Source organism: Mandrillus leucophaeus, unplaced genomic scaffold (genome assembly GCF_000951045.1).
Source record: "Mandrillus leucophaeus isolate KB7577 unplaced genomic scaffold, Mleu.le_1.0 Scaffold76, whole genome shotgun sequence".
In the NCBI taxonomy this organism is placed as follows: domain Eukaryota; kingdom Metazoa; phylum Chordata; class Mammalia; order Primates; family Cercopithecidae; genus Mandrillus; species Mandrillus leucophaeus.
In genome coordinates this window covers 14066-32996 of record NW_012108252.1, presented here as the reverse complement: position 1 = coordinate 32996, position 18931 = coordinate 14066, and the positions used below count along the sequence as shown (strand labels likewise).

Here is an 18931-nt window from a genome sequence, read left to right as displayed (position 1 = left end):
TTAGGAAAATATGACTTCTAGCTATTTTCCTTTCATTGTGCTAGAATCTCTGTAGTGCATGGGCCTCCCTGGGAAGTGGTTTGGGCTAAAGATCTATAGTAAACAGATAGTCTAAGGACAGGCAGCTGATGCTGAAAGTACAATTGTCACTACTTGTATAGCACTTGCTTCTTGAAAACTGTGTGCAAGGCAGCATGCAAAATGTTTTATACACATTGCTTCATTTAATTCTCACAAGGCTACTCTGAAGTAGTTACTATAATAACCAGCAATTTTCAAATAAGAGAACTGTGACTCAAAGATGTTAAGTAACCAGCTGTGGTCACACAACTGTTAAGTGTTGGTACATGGAGGAGAATCCACTTTGGTTACACTGGGTCGTAAGCCCATGCGAATCCTCTCAATGCTCACCCAATTCTGTATTTCTGTGTCCCCAGAGGGGGTACAACTAGGAGATGTTCTGTTTCCTGAGTACAGGTTGTTAATAATTAAATATACTAGCTCTAAGGCCTGCCTGTGATTTAATTAGCATTCAGTAAAAATTCATGTTGAATTTTTCTTTAGTACTTCTTTCTTAATACATCTACTCGACCAAGTCCAAGAGGAACCTGCCTTGGGACAAACTTTCATATGAGATCAAATTCTGAGACAGCAAGATTTAACTCTTTTTGGTTCACCTTCTCATCCTCCCCTAAGGAGATATACATGAAATATTTATTACTCCTGCCTGAACTTCATTCATTGAATATGCAGTTTTGCAGCATGCAGATTCTGGATTTAAATTCTGAGTCCTGAACTTACTGGCTGAGGGACCTTGGATAGGCTCCTTATCCCTCACTTTCCTCATCTCTAAAATGGGGATGGCACCTGCTCCGTGGGTTGTTGGAAGGACTTACAGAGGTGCAGAATGTATGTTGTACATAGCAGGTTTCAACAAATGTTTGCTCCCCCTTTCCCTACATCCATTCCAATCTGTTCCTTCCCCAAAAGATGTGTCAAGGAGGAAATGGACCTGGCTGGGAAACCCTCAGAATACTGGGATGGCGCTGAGCTTGGCTCATACCTGTGCTTGCTTTCAGGCCAGTACGGAATTCCCAGGCCCTGGTATTTTCCTTGCACCAAGTCCTACTGGTTTGGTGAGGAAAGTGATGAGAAGAGCCACCCTGGTTCCAACCAGAAGAGAATGTCAGAAAGTAAGTGCTGTTGACCTCCTGCTCTTTCTTTAACCTAGTGCTGCTGCCTCTGCTAACTGTTGGGGGCAAGCGACGTCTCCTGCCTTTCTAAAAGACTCTGAAATCACTCTAGGGGCAGAGAAATCACATGCAGTGTCCCTTTCCAAATCCTCCCATGCCATTTATGTCCAATGCTGTTGACCTGTTGGGAGTTCACGGTCTGGATCCCTGAGGGACATTTTCTTTGTTGTCTTGGCTTCTAGAAAAGTATCTTTTACTTGCCCCCTCCCAAACGCACATTTTGTGCTCCCCTAACAAACTAGAAGAAAGAGGTAAAGACAAGCATGATTGTGGAACCGTAACCTCCCTGCCTACCTTGTCATGGTGACCTGTGTGTGAGCCTGTGTGGGCTGAGACCAAGTGGCTACCACAGAGCTCAGCCTATGCTTCGTAACGTAATCACCCTTCATTACGTAGATCCCTAATCCTCTCTTGGCTCCTGACTGCAGGCAGAGAAGTCCACAGCTCATCAAAGGCTCTGCCTTCTGGGTTCTTTGTGCTTAGAGTGGCTTCCTAAGTGTTTAATAGGTCCCTTTTCTGCCAGTCTCTTCTGTGCCCATCCCCTGATTGCCCTTGGTAAAAGTATGATGCTCCTGAATGTAGCACGCTTGCCTGCTGTTCCTAATCATCTTCTCCTACCTCCTCTCTACACCTAGCTCCTATTTCAGTCACCTAGAAATGCTCACAGTAGCTGGAATATGTCATGTTCTTCCACACCCCCATGCCTTTGTATGTACTGTTTGCTCTCACAGGAGAACCTTCTCTCTAACTTGCCTATCTTCTCAATTCCTCCTTTCTCTCCAAGATCTAGTTCAGGATCCCCACCCCTGAGCATCCCTCCTTGGTTCTCAGGTAGTCAGTCACTCTCTACCCTGAACTTCCATGGCATGTGAAAGAAAATCTTATTTTTTAAAAACAATTATAGACTCACAAGAAGTAATAAAAGCTACATGAGGGGGTTCCCCCAATGGTAGCACCATGCGTAACTATAGAATAATATCAAAACCATGAAATTAACATTGGTGCAATTCACAAACCTTCAGATTTCACTAGCTTTATGTGCACTCATTTGTGTGTGTGTGTGTATTTAGTTCTATGCAGTTTTATCATGTGTGAATTCATGTAATTACTAGCTCAATCAAGCTGCAGAAATGTCTCATTGTCACAAAGCTCCTTCATGCTACCCCTTAATGGCCACAGCCACCTCCCTTCTTCCTCAGTTCCTGACACCTCTCAACCACTGATGCATTCCTCATTTTTACAGTTTCATTATTTCCAGAATGTTACATAAATGGAACCACACAGTAGGTATCCTTTTGATACTGGCTTTTTTTTTTTTTTTTTTTTCTTCACTCAGCAGAATTCCCTTGTGATCTTTCCAAGTTGTATGTGTCAACAGTTCATTCCTCTTCACTGCTAAGTAGTGTTCCCTGGGAGGGAGGTATCACAGTTCCATGGCGTTTTTGGATGTATTTTTGAAACAACTTTCAGCATCCTGTATTTTAATTGTTCATCAAGTCCTTTTCCCAATAGACTCTGAATGGTCCTTTATCATTGTATTCCCATCACCAACATCAGTATCCAAATAGGCCTTACATAAACATTTGTAGCCTCCTGCCTGCCTGTGAAACCAGGGTGGACATGGAGAGAAGGCATTGCTGAGAGTACGAGCGCAGCGCCATGCGTCCTTACCCTCCACTCCTCGGTGCTTTCTGTGGGTTCATTTCTGTCCTCTCTCCTGTCACAGTCTGCATGGAGGAGGAGCCCACCCATCTGAAGCTGGGCGTGTCCATTCAGAACCTGGTAAAAGTCTACCGAGATGGGATGAAGGTGGCTGTCGATGGCCTGGCACTGAATTTTTATGAGGGCCAGATCACCTCCTTCCTGGGCCACAATGGAGCGGGGAAGACGACCACCATGTAAGAAGAGGGTGTGGTTCCCACAGAATCAGCCACAGGAGGGTTCTGCAGTAGAGTTAGAAATTTATATCTTAGGAAACCATGCTGGTCCCTGGGACAAGGGGAGGAGCACATGAGGAGTTGCCGAGTGTGAAAATATTACGTAATCACGAGTGTCTTTCCACGTGCTAGTTTTCTAGATGTTATTTCTTCAGCCTAAAACAGTCTGGGGCCTCTAGATGTTATTTCTTCAGCCTAAAACAGGCTGGGGCCTCAGATGACCCTTCCCATGTAGTTCACAGAATTCTGCAGTGGTCTTGGAACCTGCAGTCACGAAAAGATAGATTACATATGTTGGAGGGAGTTGGCAATTCCCAGGAACTCTGTCTCTAAGCACATGTGAGAAGCAGCTGGGCAACCGGCTTGACTGCCTTCCCTGGGACCTCAAGGACCGTACAGCAGGTAGTGTCAGGAGGGATCAGGGACTGTAAAGCACCAGCGTTAGCCTCAGTGGTTTCCAGCGTGATTCCTCAACCATTCCAAAGGGTGTATCTTTGGGGGGTGACATTCCTTCCTGTTTCCTTTTAATCTTTTTTTAAAACATAAAATTAATATATTATGAGCTTTTCAGAAGATTTTTAAAAGGTAGTCAGAAATCCTACTACCTAACATAAAAATTATTATCTTTGAATAATATGTTCTTGTTTGTCCATTTTCCGTGTGTGCGATGTTAGGCATACAAAATATATTTTTTAAAGTATACTTTCATTGCAAATTGGAAACTTCATCTAAAAAATGCTCACACTAAAATTGGCATTTCTAACACATAGGCCCACTTGTAGTTATTTACTGAAGTAAAAGGACTGCTTTGCTTTGTTTGGGTCTGGTAGGGTTCATTAGAAAGGAATGGGGCTGGTGGGAGGGTTGGTTTTCTGTTCTCTCTGCAGCCTGAATGGAGCATCTAGAGTTAAGGGTAGGTCAACCCTGACTCCTGTACTTCTAAATTTTTGTCCTCAGGTCAATCCTGACTGGGTTGTTCCCCCCGACCTCAGGCACAGCCTACATCCTGGGAAAAGACATTCGCTCTGAGATGAGCACCATCCGGCAGAACCTGGGGGTCTGTCCCCAGCATAATGTGCTGTTTGACATGTGAGTACCAGCAGCCTGTTAAGAATAGGCCCTTTCTGGATGTGTGTGTCATGCCATCGTGGGAGGAGTGGGACTTAGGCATTTTACTTTGTTATGTTTTTGTTTTTTCTTTTTTCTTTTTTTTTTTTTTTTTGAGACGGAGTCTTGCTCTGTAGCCAGGCTGGAGTGCAGAGTGGTGCTCACTGCAACCTTGGCTTCCAGGTTCAAGCAATTCTCCTGCCTCAGCCTCCCGAGTAGCTGGGACTCTGGGCACACACCACCATGCCCAGCTAATTTTTGTATTTTTAGTGGAGACAGGGTTTCACCATGTTGGCCAGGATGGGCTCAATGTCTTGACCTTGTGATCCGCCCACCACGGCCTCCCAAAGTGCTGGGAACACAGGCATGAACCACTGCGTCTGGCCGCATTTTACTTTCTTTGAATGTGGCAGGCTCACCTCCCTGAACAGCTTGAGACCTAGTTGTTCTTTGATTTTAGAAGAAGTGGGAGGTGAATGGTTGAGCTGAGAGGTGACTTCAGCCCAGCCAGTGGATGGGGGCTTGGGAAACATTGCTTTCCATTATTGTCATGCTGGAGGGCCCTTTAGCCCATGCTCTCCCCCGCCACACTCCTTATTGAGGCCTGGAGCAGACTTCCCAGACCTGGTAGTGCTTCAGGGCCCTGGTATGATGGACCTGTATTTGCTGCTCAAGACATTTGCTCCCACTCAGGTTGTCCCGTCAGCAATAAGGCCCCCAGGGAGCCCGTGTGATGGAGCCAGAGAGAGACCTGAGCTCTGCAATCTTGGGCAAGGCTTTTCCCTTATGTTTCTTCTTATCTAAAGTGAACGGCTGGGGCTCATATGCTCCCTCCTTATCTAAAGTGAACACATGGGGCTCACGTGCAGGGTCCTCCCTGCTTTCAGAGCCTGGGGTCCCCTGAGGTTCAGGAGGGCTGCTCCAGGTGAGTGCTGAGCTGACTTCTTGGTGGACGTGCTGTGGGGACAGCCCATTAAAGACAACATCTTGGGGCACTGAAATTGAAAGCTGGAACTGCCTGGTGCATGGTGGCCAGGCCTGCTGGAAACAGGTTGGAAGCGATCTGTCACCTTTCACTTTGATTTCCTGAGCAGCTCATGTGCTTGCTCACTGTTGTTCTACTTTGAATCTTGAAGATTGTTTTTCAGAAATTGATAAAGTAAAAAAAAAAAAAGTGAGGGGAGAGGAAAATATGCCTATTCTCGTCTGTTCTGAGCTAGGGGACACTGTATTCTGGGGTATCCAGTAGAGCCCAGAGCTGACCTGCCTCCCTGTCTCCAGGCTGACTGTGGAAGAACACATCTGGTTCTATGCCCGCCTGAAAGGGCTCTCCGAGAAGCATGTGAAGGCGGAGATGGAGCAGATGGCCCTGGATGTTGGTTTGCCATCAAGCAAGCTGAAAAGCAAAACAAGCCAGCTGTCAGGTGCGGCCCAGAGCTATCTTCCCTATTCCTCTCCCCTCCTCCTCCAGCTACACACATGCAGAGGAAAATCAGCACTGCCCCAGGGTCCCAGGCTGGGTGAGGTGGGTAATAGAAACTTGTCCCTGGCTGTGTCCCCAGGTCCTCTGCCTTCACTCACTGTCTGGGGCTGGTCCTGGAGTTTGTCTCACTGTTTTTTTTTTGTAGGTGGAATGCAGAGAAAGCTATCTGTGGCGTTGGCCTTTGTCGGGGGATCCAAGGTTGTCATTCTGGATGAACCCACAGCTGGTGTGGACCCTTACTCCCGCAGGGGAATATGGGAGCTGCTGCTGAAATACCGACAAGGTGCCTGATGTATATTTATTCTGAGTAAATGGACTGAGAGAGAGCGGGGGGCTTTTAAGAAGTATGGTTGTGTCGCATGGCTACTCTTCTGTGAAGCCATGTGATTCTCTTCTGTTATCACGGAAGAGATAAAGGGCATTGAGACTGAGATTCCTGAGAGGAGATGCTGTGTCTTTATCCATCTTTTTGTCCCCAACATGGTGCACTAAATTGATGGTTAGTCGAAAGGGTGGATGCATAAATGAATGGAATGGGAGAGGGGCAGGGAGACGATTGGGCTCTCTGGTTAGAGATCTGATGTGGTACAGTATGAGGAGCACAGGCAGGCTTTGAGCCAACCCTGGCTGGTCCCGAGACATTGGGAAAGTCACAACTTGCCTCACTTTCTTTGCCCATAATAATAGTGGTGCTTACGTCATAGATTAAATTAAATAAGAATGCACACAAACCACCTAGCACAATGCCTGGCATATAGCAAGTTCCCAAATAAATGCTACTGTTCTTACCTCTGTCATGATGTGGTACCTATATACATATCCAAAGCTTTGCCATTCTAGGGGTCACAGCCATACAGGGTTAAAGGTGGCTTCCAGGTCTCTTTGCCCTGCTTACCCCTGCTAATCTCTCTCTGGTCCCTGCCACTGTGATAAATGAGAACCGAGAGGCCTCACCCGTCCCACATCCTTGTGTTTGTGCCTGGCAGGCCGCACCATTATTCTCTCCACACACCACATGGATGAAGCGGACGTCCTGGGGGACAGGATTGCCATCATCTCCCATGGGAAGCTGTGCTGTGTGGGCTCCTCCCTGTTTCTGAAGAACCAGCTGGGAACAGGCTACTACCTGACCCTGGTCAAGAAAGATGTGGAATCCTCCCTCAGTTCCTGCAGAAACAGTAGTAGCACTGTGTCATACCTGAAAAAGGTGAGCTGCGGTCTTGGTGCTGGGCTGGTGTTGGGTCTGAGCAGTCAGGACTTGCTGGCTGTGAATGGTTTCCCCACCTCCACCCCTTTTGCCATGTTGAAGCCACCATCTTTCTGCTCTGCCCCTTGGAAATCATATCATACCTCAGGCATGGAAAGCTAAGGAGCCCTCTGTTCCCATTGTGCTAGTTCTGTTGAATCTCGTTTTCCTTTTCCTATGAGGCACAGAGAGTGATGGAGAAGGTCCTTAGAGGACATTATTATGTCAAAGAAAAGAGACTTGTCAAGAGGTAAGAGCCTTGGCTACAAATGACCTGGTGTTCCTGCTCATTACTTTTCAATCTCATTGACCTTAACTTTTAAACTATAAAACAGCCAATATTTATTAGGCACTGATTTCATGCCAGAGAGACTCTGGGCATAAAAGAAAATAATGATAATAATTAATTTTATATAGCATTGTTACCATTTACAACCTTTTTTTTTTTTTTTTAACCTCTATCATCTCAATTAAAGTACAGAGAAACCCTGGGAAGAAGGTAACTATATTTATTATCCCAGATGAGGGAAGTGAGGCTTATAGGGATTTGGTAGCTTATTCAAGGTCACCCAGCAGGTAAATAACAGTGGTAGGATCAGACTCAATTACCGGGTATGTTTTCCCCTGTACCGCAGTACATGCCTGAGATTTCTTTGTGTGTTGAAGCCAGTGGCACCTAACATATTTACATCCCAACCTTAAACTCCTATCCACTTATTTACCTTTTAATGAGCCTCTTGACTCAAGTGCAGTCTGAGGACCAGCAGCATCAGGATCACTTGGGAACTTGTTAGAAATTCAGCAACTTGGGCCCAGCTCAGACCTACCGAATCAGAATCTGTGCATTTTAACAAGGTCCTCAAGTGGTTGAACACACATTGAAGCTTGAGAAGCATTGAAGTAGACATGTAGCCAGGTAAAGGCCTTGCCTGAGATGGTTGGCAAAGGCCTTGTTGCAGCATTCATTGGGAGGCCACAGTTCTTCTGGCAACTCTGCTTCCTGACCTTTCACCCTCAGGAAGCAAGGCTGTTCACACGGCACACACATGCCAGACGGGGTCCTCTGAAGCCACGGCTGCCAGTGCATGTGTCCCAGGGAAAGCTTTTTCCTTTAGTTCTCACACAACAGAGCTGCTTGGAAGCCCTCCCCGGCGAAGGTGCTGGTGGCTCTGCCTTGCTCAGTCCCTGATCCGTTCTCACCTCCTTCTTTGCCATCAGGAGGACAGTGTTTCTCAGAGCAGTTCTGATGCTGGCCTGGGCAGCGACCATGAGAGTGACACGCTGACCATCGGTAAGGACTCTGGGGTTTCTTATTCAGGTGGTGCCTGAGCTTCCCCCAGCTGGGCAGAGTGGAGGCAGAGGAGGAGAGGTGCAGAGGCTGGTGGCGCTGACTCAAGGTTTGCTGCTGGGCTGGGGCTGGGTGGCTGTGGGGGTGGGTGCAGCTTGGTGGTGGGTTGGCCTAATGCTTGCTGGGGTGCCTGGGGCTCGGTCTGGGAGCTAGCAGGGCAGTGTCCCAGAGAACTGAGATGACTGGGATTTGGGGAATCCCTTAGGGGAGTGGACACTGAATACCGGGGATGAGGAGCTGAGGGCCAAGCCAGTGGGCTGGGATTTGAGCCTAGTATATAAGAAGAGTGAGAGCCCAGGAGATCAGGAACAGCCTTCCAGATTTTTCTTGGGTAGCGTGTGTAGGAGGCCAGTGTCACCAGTAGCATATGTGGAACAGAAGTCTTGACCCTTGCCATCTCTGCTGAGTCCTAATGGCTGGCTTTTCCCAGGAAGACTTCTGCTTCCATGAACTGTTAGATTAACCCTCTATTTAGGTAAATGAGGGAGCCTACTTTTCAAGTATAGGAAAGGGTGAAGAATCTTCTAAGATTCCTTTACTCAAGTTTTCTGTTGAAGAATCCCAGAGCTTAGGCAATAGACACCAGACTTTGAGCCTCAGTTATCCATCCACCCATCCATCCACCTACCCACCCATCCTCGCATCCACCCATCCACCCATCCACCCATCCACCCATCCTACACTGAGTACCTACAATGTGCCTGGCTTTGGTGATACAAAGGTGAATAAGACATAGTCCTTTCCTTTGCCCCCAACCCTCAGACCAGAGATGAACATGTGGAATGATTAAAAATACCTGGAACAGGTGTGGTGTATGAGCAGCAGGCTTCTGAGGAGAGGGTGGGGGATGGCCAGCCCTCACTCTGGAGCCCCTCTGCGTTGATTGAGCCATCTTTGCATTCTGGTCCCTGCAGATGTGTCTGCTATCTCCAACCTCATCAGGAAGCATGTGTCTGAAGCCCGGCTAGTGGAAGACATAGGGCATGAGCTGACCTATGTGCTGCCATATGAAGCTGCTAAGGAGGGGGCCTTTGTGGAACTCTTTCATGAGATTGATGACCGGCTCTCAGACCTGGGCATTTCTAGTTATGGCATCTCAGAGACGACCCTGGAAGAAGTAAGTTAAGTGGCTGACTGTCGGAATATATAGCAAGGCCAAATGTCCTAAGGCCAGGCCGGTAGCCTGCATTGGGAGCAGGATTATCATGGAGTTAGTCATTGGGTTTTTAGGTCATTGACATCTAAGTAATGTTGACTCCAGTTAGCCATTTAAGATGGTGGTGGGAGACAGCAGGAAAGAAGTATTTTCCTCTGTACCACAGTACATGCCTGAGATTTATTTGTGTGTTGAAACCAGTGGTACCTAACAGATTTACATCCCAACCTTAAACTCCTATCCACTTATTTACGTTTTAATGAGCCTCTTTACTCAAGTAAAGTGTGAGGACCAGCAGCATCAGGATCACCTGGGAACTTGTTAGAAATTCAGCAACTTGGGCCCAGCTCAGACCTACTGAATCAGAATCAGGAGCAATTCCCTGGTGTGACTGTGTCACAGCCAGGTATCAACTGGATTCTCATACATAGGAAATGACCAACATTTATGAATGGATAGTCTACTTACGTGAGGTGCTGAGATTTGTTTTTTTTTTTTTAAATCACTGTGACCTCATTTAATTCTCATAAAAAGATGAAAAAATGAACACTCAGGAATGTTGACATGAGATTCAGAATCAGGGATTTGGGGCTTCAAAGCCCATCCTCTCTTTATCCATGTAATGCCTCCCCTTAGAGGTCCAACATCACAGACCTTGACGGCTGAAGGGGATATAAAAGCTGTCTGGCCCAGTGGTCTCCAAGTTTGACAGTGCAGCAGAATCACCTGGGGATGTTACTAAAAGTAAACATTCTAAGGTTTGGCTTCAGGGCCTGTGCATCAGAATTTCTGGAGGTAAGGCCTTGAAGTCTGTACTTCCGTTGCATGCTTCGGACGCAGTGGTCTATAGACTAGAGTTTGGAAATTATTGCGCTCATTCAGATTCTCTTCTGATGTTTGAATCTCTGCCATCGTATTTCTAGTGCTCTATTTCCTCCTGCTCATTCTGTATTGGATAACTTGTCATAGTGCTAGCCTACTCAAAGATTTAGAGCCACAGTCCTGAAAGAAGCCACTTGACTCATTCCCTGTAGGTTCAGAACAAATTTCTTCTGCTGCAGTGTCCTACTGTCATAGCTTTTTTTTTTTTTTTTTTGGATGAGACAGGAGTTTTGCTCTTATTGCCCAGGCTGGAGTACAGTGGTGCGATCTTGGCTCACCACAACCTCCACCTCCCAGGTTCAAGTGATTCTCTTGCCTCAGCCTCCCGAGTAGCTGGAATTACAAGCATGTGCTACCACGCCCGGCTAATTTTGTATTTTTAGTAGAGACGGGTTTTCTCCATGTTGGTCAGGCTGGTCTCGAACTCCCGACCTCAGGTGATCAGCCCGCCTTGGCCTCCCAATGTGCTGGGATTATAGGCATGAGCCACCGTGCCCAGCCATAGCTTTAATTTAAAAATGATTGTCTAGATTGATAGCTCTCACCACTGAGGAAATGTTCTCTGACAAAAACAGCTTCTCTCCCAAGTGACTCTGACAAAGTGTTATTAAGAAATGTGGCTTCTCCTTTCTCTGTCTTAAGGGGCTAACATGCCACTCAATAATGTAATAATCATGGCAGTGATGACTGCTTTCGTAATGTTGGTGCTTATCATGTTCTCACCTGCTCTCATTTTGCAGATATTCCTCAAGGTGGCCGAAGAGAGTGGGGTGGATGCTGAGACCTCAGGTAACTGTCTTGAGGGGGAATGGCACACTTAAGATAGTGCCTCCAGCTGGCTTTCTCAGCGCATGAGTATTGTTCCTTTCCCTTTGAATTGTTCTATTGCATTCTCATTTGTAGAGTGTAGGTTTGTTGCAGATGGGGAAGGTTTGTTTTGTTGTAAATAAAATAAAGTATGGGATTCTTTCCTTGTGCCTTCAGATGGTACCTTGCCAGCAAGACGAAACAGGCGGGCCTTCGGGGACAAGCAGAGCTGTCTTCACCCGTTCACTGAAGATGATGCTGTTGATCCAAATGATTCTGACATAGACCCAGGTATGTTAGGGCAAGATCAATCAGTGTCCCACTGTTTGAATGTGAAATTCTCTCTCATGCTCCCAGCTGTTTTCTTGGGATGGCCTTTAGCCAAGGTGATAGATCCCTACAGAGACCAAAGAGATGTGAGGAAATGATAAAAGCCCCTTGTTCTTTGCAGTGTCGTGCATGTGATCAAACCTGAAAGAGCCCATCCATATCACTTCCTTTAAAGACGTAAAGATGGTGCCTCAATCCTCTGAAACCATGTATTTATTATCTTTTCTGCAGGGTCCTAGTTTCTTGTATATATTAGGTGTTTAATTGTTGAACAAATATTCTTTCAAGTAGATGAATTATTTTGGAAGAGTCAGAAAGGGGAATTTGCTGTTAGAGTTAATTGTACCCTAAGACTTACATATTTGAGGCCGGGCACACTGGCTCATGCCTGTAATCCCAGCTCTTTTAGAGGCCGAGGTGGTTAGATCACCTGAGGTCAGGAGTTTGAGACCAGCCTGACCAACAAGGTGAAACTCCATCTCTACTAAATACCAAAAATTAGCCGAGTGTGGTGGCACATGCCTGTAATTCCAGCTACTTGGGAGGCTGAGGCAGGAGAATCGCTTGAACCTGGGAGGCAGAGGTTTCAGTGAGTCAAGGTTGCGCCATTGCACTCCAGACTAGGCAACAAAAGTGAAAACTCCATCTCAAAAAAAAAAGACTTAGATATTTTAGATGAGTGTGTCTTTGTGTATTTAACTGAGATGGAGAGGAGAGATAAGACATCAAACAAATATTGTTAAGATGTAAAAGCACATCAGTTAGGTATCATTCATTTAAGACAAGGATTTCTAGAAAATGTTTAGGAACAGAAAACTTTCGAGTTCTCTCACCCCTGCTCACAAGAGTGTATGGCTCTTACATTATATATAATTGCCTGACTTCATACAGTATCAGTACTTAGATCATTTGAAATGTGTCCACGTTTTACCAAAATATAATAGGGTGAGAAGCTGAGAAGCTAATTGCCATTGTGTGTTCTCAAATATGTCAAGCGATGTACATGGCCTGTTTCATAGAATAGTCTATAAGAAATTGATGACTCAATTCATCCGAATGGCTGGCTGTAATACCTGGTTATGCATGAACACATCTTTTCAGTTGTCTCAAGACACCTTTGTTTTCTGTACTTGTCAGACAAGGACTGAAAGGCAGAGACTGTTCCTGTTAGACATTTTGAGTCATAACTCTTCCTTGGACATAGCTTTGGCCTAAAAGTTTACTTCTGAGAAACTTTTAGCTTCAGACACACGCCTCCAAGATAGTTGTTGAAGACACCAGAAGAAGGAGCATGGCAATGCCGAAAACACCTAAGATAATAGGTGACCTTCCGTGTTGGCTTCTTGCAGAGTCCAGAGAGACAGACTTGCTCAGCGGGATGGATGGCAAAGGCTCCTACCAGGTGAAGGGCTGGAAGCTTACACAGCAACAGTTTGTGGCCCTTTTGTGGAAGAGACTGCTAATTGCCAGACGGAGTCGGAAAGGATTTTTTGCTCAGGTGAGATGTGCTGTTTTGGCTAGAGACGCTGGCCTCATGGGTGGGCTGCAGGCTCTGTGACCAGTGAAGGCAGGATAGCCTCTTGGTCAAGATACGGATGCTGGAGCCAGATTTATCTGTATTTCAATCCCAGTTCTATTCCTTGCCAGTGTTGTATCTGCTGGCAAGTTACTTCTCTATGCCTCAATCTCCTCATCTGTAAAATGGGGATAATAATATTACCTGCAGTACAGGGTTGTTACGAAAATAAAAACAAATAGGTGCTTAGAATGGGGCCTGACATTAGCAAGTGCTTACTTTTGTGTGCGTATATGTTATTTTGGAGGCGAACATAAAAAGGACAAAGTATAGAAAAACTGATCAGGTGTATTCAGCTGTCGTAACATGAGAGTTGTTATACCCAGATGCACTTGACATGTGAACTTATTAGAAACTTGATTTTTCTCTGAGTTGATGTTTAACTCAAACGGGTAGAAAAGGTAGGTCAGAATATAGTTGGCCAACAGAGAAGACTTCTTACACTATTGTCTGCATGTCAGTGTTTGCATGCTAACTTGCTTAGTTAGAAGGGTTAGATTTTTTCACTCTGTAAAATCAAGAAATGTAGAGAAAAGGTCTGCAGAGAATCTTCCACATTGATGATGTGGATACTGTTAAGAGCAGGAGTTTGGAGCATACAGAGAGCTAGAGTTGAATCCTGACTTTGCTACTTATTGGCTGTATGACCTTGGGCAAGTTGCTTAATCTCTCTGATCCTCAGTTACCTTTGTTTGTTGATGATAATCATTGATAACACAACCATAAATAATGACAACAGAGATAATTCTCATTATAGTACTTATTATACAGACTTATTCACTCAATGTCAATTTTCTTCATTGAAATCCCAGAACATTAGAATTGGGGGCATTGTTTGAATCTTTAAGGTTATAAGGGATACATTTCTGAACAATAAATGGGAGGAGCTTTGGGTTTACTTACAAAGTATGCCCAAGTCATTTTTTTTTTTTTCAGAGAAGATATGGTAGAAAGTCTTAGGAGGTTGAAGAAGGAATTGGATATTTATTCTTTGTGAGACTGTCACGGGAGACAATGACTATGGTTGTCCGTGATTGGAGCCATTGCTGTAGAGTTGGTTTTATTATAGTGTAGGATTTGAATGGGCCGTGTGTTCTCAGACCTCAGATTAAAGTGAGAAAACTGAGGCCAGTGGGGAGAGTGACTTCACATGGGTGCACTTGTACTAGAGACAGAACCAGGATTCAGGACTTCTGGCTCCTGGTCCTGGGTTCATGGCGCCCAATGTGGTCTTTCTCAGTCTTCAGGAGGAAGAAGGGCAGGACCCAGTGTTCTGAGTCACCCTGAATGTGAGCACTATTTACTTTGTGAACTTCTTGGCTTAGTGCCTCTGCCAGGTGGCCATAGCCTCTGGCCTTGTGCTGCCAGAGAAAAGGTTTAGTTTTCAGGCTCCATTGCTTCCCAGCTGCCAAGAATGCCTTGGTTCAGCACAGTCATAGGCTCTGCACTCCTCATTGCCGTGCTGGTTGGTCGGGGAGGCTGGCTGGACTCGTAGGGATTTGCCCCTTGGCCTTGTTTCTAACACTTGCCATTTTCCTGCTGTCCCCCTGCCCCCTCCGCTGCCTGGGTAAAGATTGTCTTGCCAGCTGTGTTTGTCTGCATTGCCCTTGTGTTCAGCCTGATCGTGCCACCCTTTGGCAAGTACCCCAGCCTGGAACTTCAGCCCTGGATGTACAACGAACAGTACACATTTGTCAGGTATGTTTGTCTTCTATGTCCCAGGAGGGGATAAGATTCAAGCAGACCAAAGATGTTTACGAGGGCCAAGGGAATGGACTTCAGAATTACACAGTGGAATAAATTTTACTTCTGTGACTCGGGTCCCTGTATAAGCTAATACTGCATGCATAGAACAGCAGCGAACTAACCCTGAATAATAGGCCAGTCTTCTGTTGAGCCTTTCAGCCTCTCTCCTCTTTATCCTACTGTTGTCAGGAACAGCCACATGTGTTTTAGGTAAAATAATCTGCCCTTGCAAAAATCCACGATTAAGTTATAAAATATTTGAATTTGTGGAGCTGTGTTTTAATTCTGTAATTGACTCACAGGGCACGCTATCAAAGCATAGAACCTCCAGAGACTTGTTTTCTGCAAAGTATAATTCATATAATTATTATCTATTCTGTTATATTTGGGATGTTAGCTAGTGTTTGTTCTTTAGACAAAAATTTCCTCCTCTCCATAATAATACATTACATCAAAGAAAAGGATAAAGGATATTTCTGGGTCTTGTTAGCAGGAGCTTTCTTCAGTCCTGTAGGATTTGTAGACCTGTAGATGGGGGAACTGTATCAGTGATACAAAAGGGAAGCATTAGAAAAAAAAATATATATATATATACACACACACACACACACACACATATATATATATTTTTATGTAAATGTGAATTAGCCTCTTTTTCTCTAAGCCCACGTTTTCTTCTTACATAGTTCAGGTTTACTTTATTTTTTCCTTTCCAGCTGCTGACCCGGTATTGCCCGTGGTCGTGGAACATAGCATGTGTTTGTGACTTGTGCCTGTTATTTTTGTGCTTTCTAGTTGTGCATGCAGAGTGCAAAGTTTTCTTGCCCTTTCTTGGAAAATCCTGCTTGTCTGTGCCAAAGGGATAATCACAAAAGCACTTTTGAAATACTTAATGAGTTGATTTACTTCAAATTTAAAAAATATATAAATGTATACGTGTATGTACATGCATGTACACATACACACCTTTATACATATAGCCCATTTATACAAGCTCCACTTTGGAGTGCTCTATGTCACCCTGATGCCGAATACAGGGCCAGAGTCTGAGATCCTTCTGGGTGGTTTCTGTGTTTTGTTCATTTCTGTTTTAAGAACCTATCACAGAGAAATGCTTCCTAAAGTGTTTAATTTATAAAACATTTGTATCTCTTGATGACTGGTTTTAATGAATTCCTAAGCTGGTTGCCTCTTATGTACCCACAGCAATGATGCTCCCGAGGACACGGGAACCCTGGAACTCTTAAACGCCCTGACGAAAGACCCTGGCTTCGGCACCCGCTGTATGGAAGGAAACCCCATCCCGTGAGTGTCACTTTAGCCATCAGCTGGCTTCTTGTGCTTGTCACCTGGTTTGATTTCTAATATGCTGCATTTATCAACTGCATGCTACATTGTGACCACCAGCATTTGCCCTTTGAATTATTATTATGTTTTAATTACAAAAAGCCAGTGTAGTAACCTAGCTAAATTATCTAGGAGCAAACGTTTGGAGAGTCTTCTAACACCATGCAAAGCACATCATTTCAGACATTTGTTTACTGATTTAGAACATTAATATTTAATTTAAATAGCACTTTAGACTTGCTGATCAAATGCTTTTCCTTTCTTTCTCTCCCATTCCCTGTACTTAAGTGCTTCAGTAGGCTCTCAGTATATATAATTTTCAGGTTTTGTTTATCATCTTCTTCGCTTTTATAATCTGTAAAGATGACATATGAATTTTTATAAAAAAGACACTTTCTTCTTTTCAAATTGTATATTTTTATTGTACTTTCCTTCAAAATCCCCTTTTCAAAAGTAGGCAGTGGATAAATAAATTCAGTGAAGCATCCATATGACTCTTAAGTGTGTGTAGGGGAAGGGAGGTCACTGGATCACTGTGAGTAAAGATGGTGGAGAGGTGAGGATCTTATGAGGCAGTGCTCAAGGCTAGTAGAGATGGGTTAGTGTTTCCAGGCTTAGGCAGAATCTCAGCTGAGGTCATGAAACAACAGTGATCTCTGAAAAATTATGACAAGGTGGGAAGGTGCTGGAGAGTTGGAGAGAGGGGCAAACTTGACTTTCAAGTTTTAATGGGAAGATGGGTGACTCTGCACACCACAAAACAGTGAGCCTGATAACCTGTTTATACGAGGTTCTAGAGACGATTTCTAAATGGGTAGCTACTGTGTGCTTGTTTGTTCTTAATTAGTATTGGATAGTTGCTAAATACTTGTTAGTACTTAGTAGTTAGTACGTGATGGGTGGTAAATCCTAGCAGCCAATATTGGTTCCCAAATAACCAGATGGCAAGGATAGAGAAGGACACAGATACGGCCTATCTGAATTTCATGGTGCCTTTGATTTTCCACACGAAGGTTGTATAGGAAAGATAGAAGCATGAGATGAGATGATAATATAGTTATCTGGATTCATCACTGGCCAGCTGAACCATATGAACTCATGGATTGATGCCAGCTTAGGAAGGCTCTGTAGGAGCCAGAACTGGGTTGAGAGCCAGCCCGTAGAGACAAAATAGGCCCAGCCCTGACATCAGAGGGTTCAAACAGCCCCACCTACAGTCTGCCAGAGGTGGTAGGAAGGGAGGGCCTTTATCCTGGCAACTCTTACTGAAATTCAGATTTTTAGGTTTTTGCCAAAAAATGGTAGACATGAAGGAAATTTGACAGGAGCATGTCTCAGCAGTATTTAAATTTGTCTTAGCCAATCCCCTTCTGAATGTTCAGAGTGTGAGCTTCAGGAGGGCAGCGTGTCTTTGTGTGACTTTTCCAGTCAGTTCAGGTGCTTTAAGGAGACAATTAGAGATCAATCTGGAAAACTGTTCATTTGAATTTTTAATACATAAGAAAATAATAAGAAATAGTTTAAAAATATATGTGTGTGTGTGTGTGTGTGTGTGTGTGTGTGTGTGTGTGTGTATATATATATATATATTTATTTATTTTTTTTTTTTGAGATAGAGTCTTGCTCTGTCGCCCAGACTGGAGTACAGTGGCTCAATCCTGGCTCACTGCCACCTCTGCCTCCCAGGTTCAAGTGATTCTCCTGCCTCAGCCTCCTGAGTAGCTGGGATTACAAGCATGTGCCACCACACTGGCTAATTTTTCTAATTTTAGTAGAGATGGAGTTTCACCATGTTGGACAGGATGGTTTTGAACTCCTGACTTAAAATGATCCACCTGGCTTGGCCTCCCAAAGTTCTGGGATTACAGGCATGAGCCATCGTGCCCGGCAATTATATTTAATAGTTAATAATAAGGAAATAATTGCTGTAGCTTTACTTTAAATTGTGGAATTCCGAAACTGGAAGGGAACTGGAAATGACTTGTTGAATCAAGTCATTTTAAACTTTTATTTTGCCAGTGGAAAAAATAAGCCCCCAAAAGAGCAGGGAACTTACTGATGTCCCACAGTAATTCACAGCTGGAGACAAGGTTAAAGGCTTTGTGTCTTATCTCCAGGGAAAATTTGTAGATAGCCTAGCTCTTTATGTGCTGAGCACTCTCACCCCAGGCATCCCCCAATTCTCCACTCATTTGAGAACATAAATTGGATCTTGCCACTCTCTACTCATTTTTCAGCACGTCGAGCATAAGATCCAGACTGTTTCCCAGGCCTCTGTCATCTGGCTCCTCTCCTCCTCGTTTATCATTACTCTTCTTCGTAGCTTATCCTACTCCAGCCATGCTGTCTTCCTGTTATCCCTCAAAAATAGAAACGCATTTCTTCCTAGGGCCTTTGTTCCTGCACTTGCCATCGCTTTTGCTCATTATGTTCTTTTCGTCAAATCTTTGACCAGCTTGTTCTCCATCATTGTTTATGTTTTGACTGAAATGTCTTCTCTTCAGTAGGTCCATTCTCCCCAATCACTGTCTTTTTATTTTGCTTTATTTTGGGCCATCTAAGATTATCTTATTAGTTTATTTGTTGTTTGACTCCTCCATGGCCATATACCTCCATGAAGGCAGGTATTGTCACCTTAGGCCCTCAAATATACTGGACAGCATCTGGCACATAGTAGATGCTCAACGAATATTTGTTGTGTGAGCAAATGGTT

At 44.5% G+C, this 18931-nt stretch overlaps 1 protein-coding gene across 1 annotated transcript in view; it reads left to right on the top strand.

Moving 5' to 3' along the window:
* Positions 1-18931, top strand: part of ABCA1 (ATP-binding cassette, sub-family A (ABC1), member 1) — a gene marked incomplete at its 3' end in the record, with an annotated part of 142301 nt that overhangs the window by 109474 nt on the left and 13896 nt on the right. Inside the window, exons 18-30 of the mRNA XM_011966399.1 lie at positions 1080-1193; positions 2980-3151; positions 4148-4279; positions 5579-5721; positions 5926-6063; positions 6767-6987; positions 8245-8317; positions 9289-9491; positions 11153-11201; positions 11397-11510; positions 12899-13047; positions 14699-14823; positions 16078-16176. Of these exons, the coding sequence (XP_011821789.1) occupies positions 1080-1193; positions 2980-3151; positions 4148-4279; positions 5579-5721; positions 5926-6063; positions 6767-6987; positions 8245-8317; positions 9289-9491; positions 11153-11201; positions 11397-11510; positions 12899-13047; positions 14699-14823; positions 16078-16176 (1732 nt within the window). The remainder of the gene's footprint in view (positions 1-1079; positions 1194-2979; positions 3152-4147; positions 4280-5578; positions 5722-5925; positions 6064-6766; positions 6988-8244; positions 8318-9288; positions 9492-11152; positions 11202-11396; positions 11511-12898; positions 13048-14698; positions 14824-16077; positions 16177-18931) is intronic.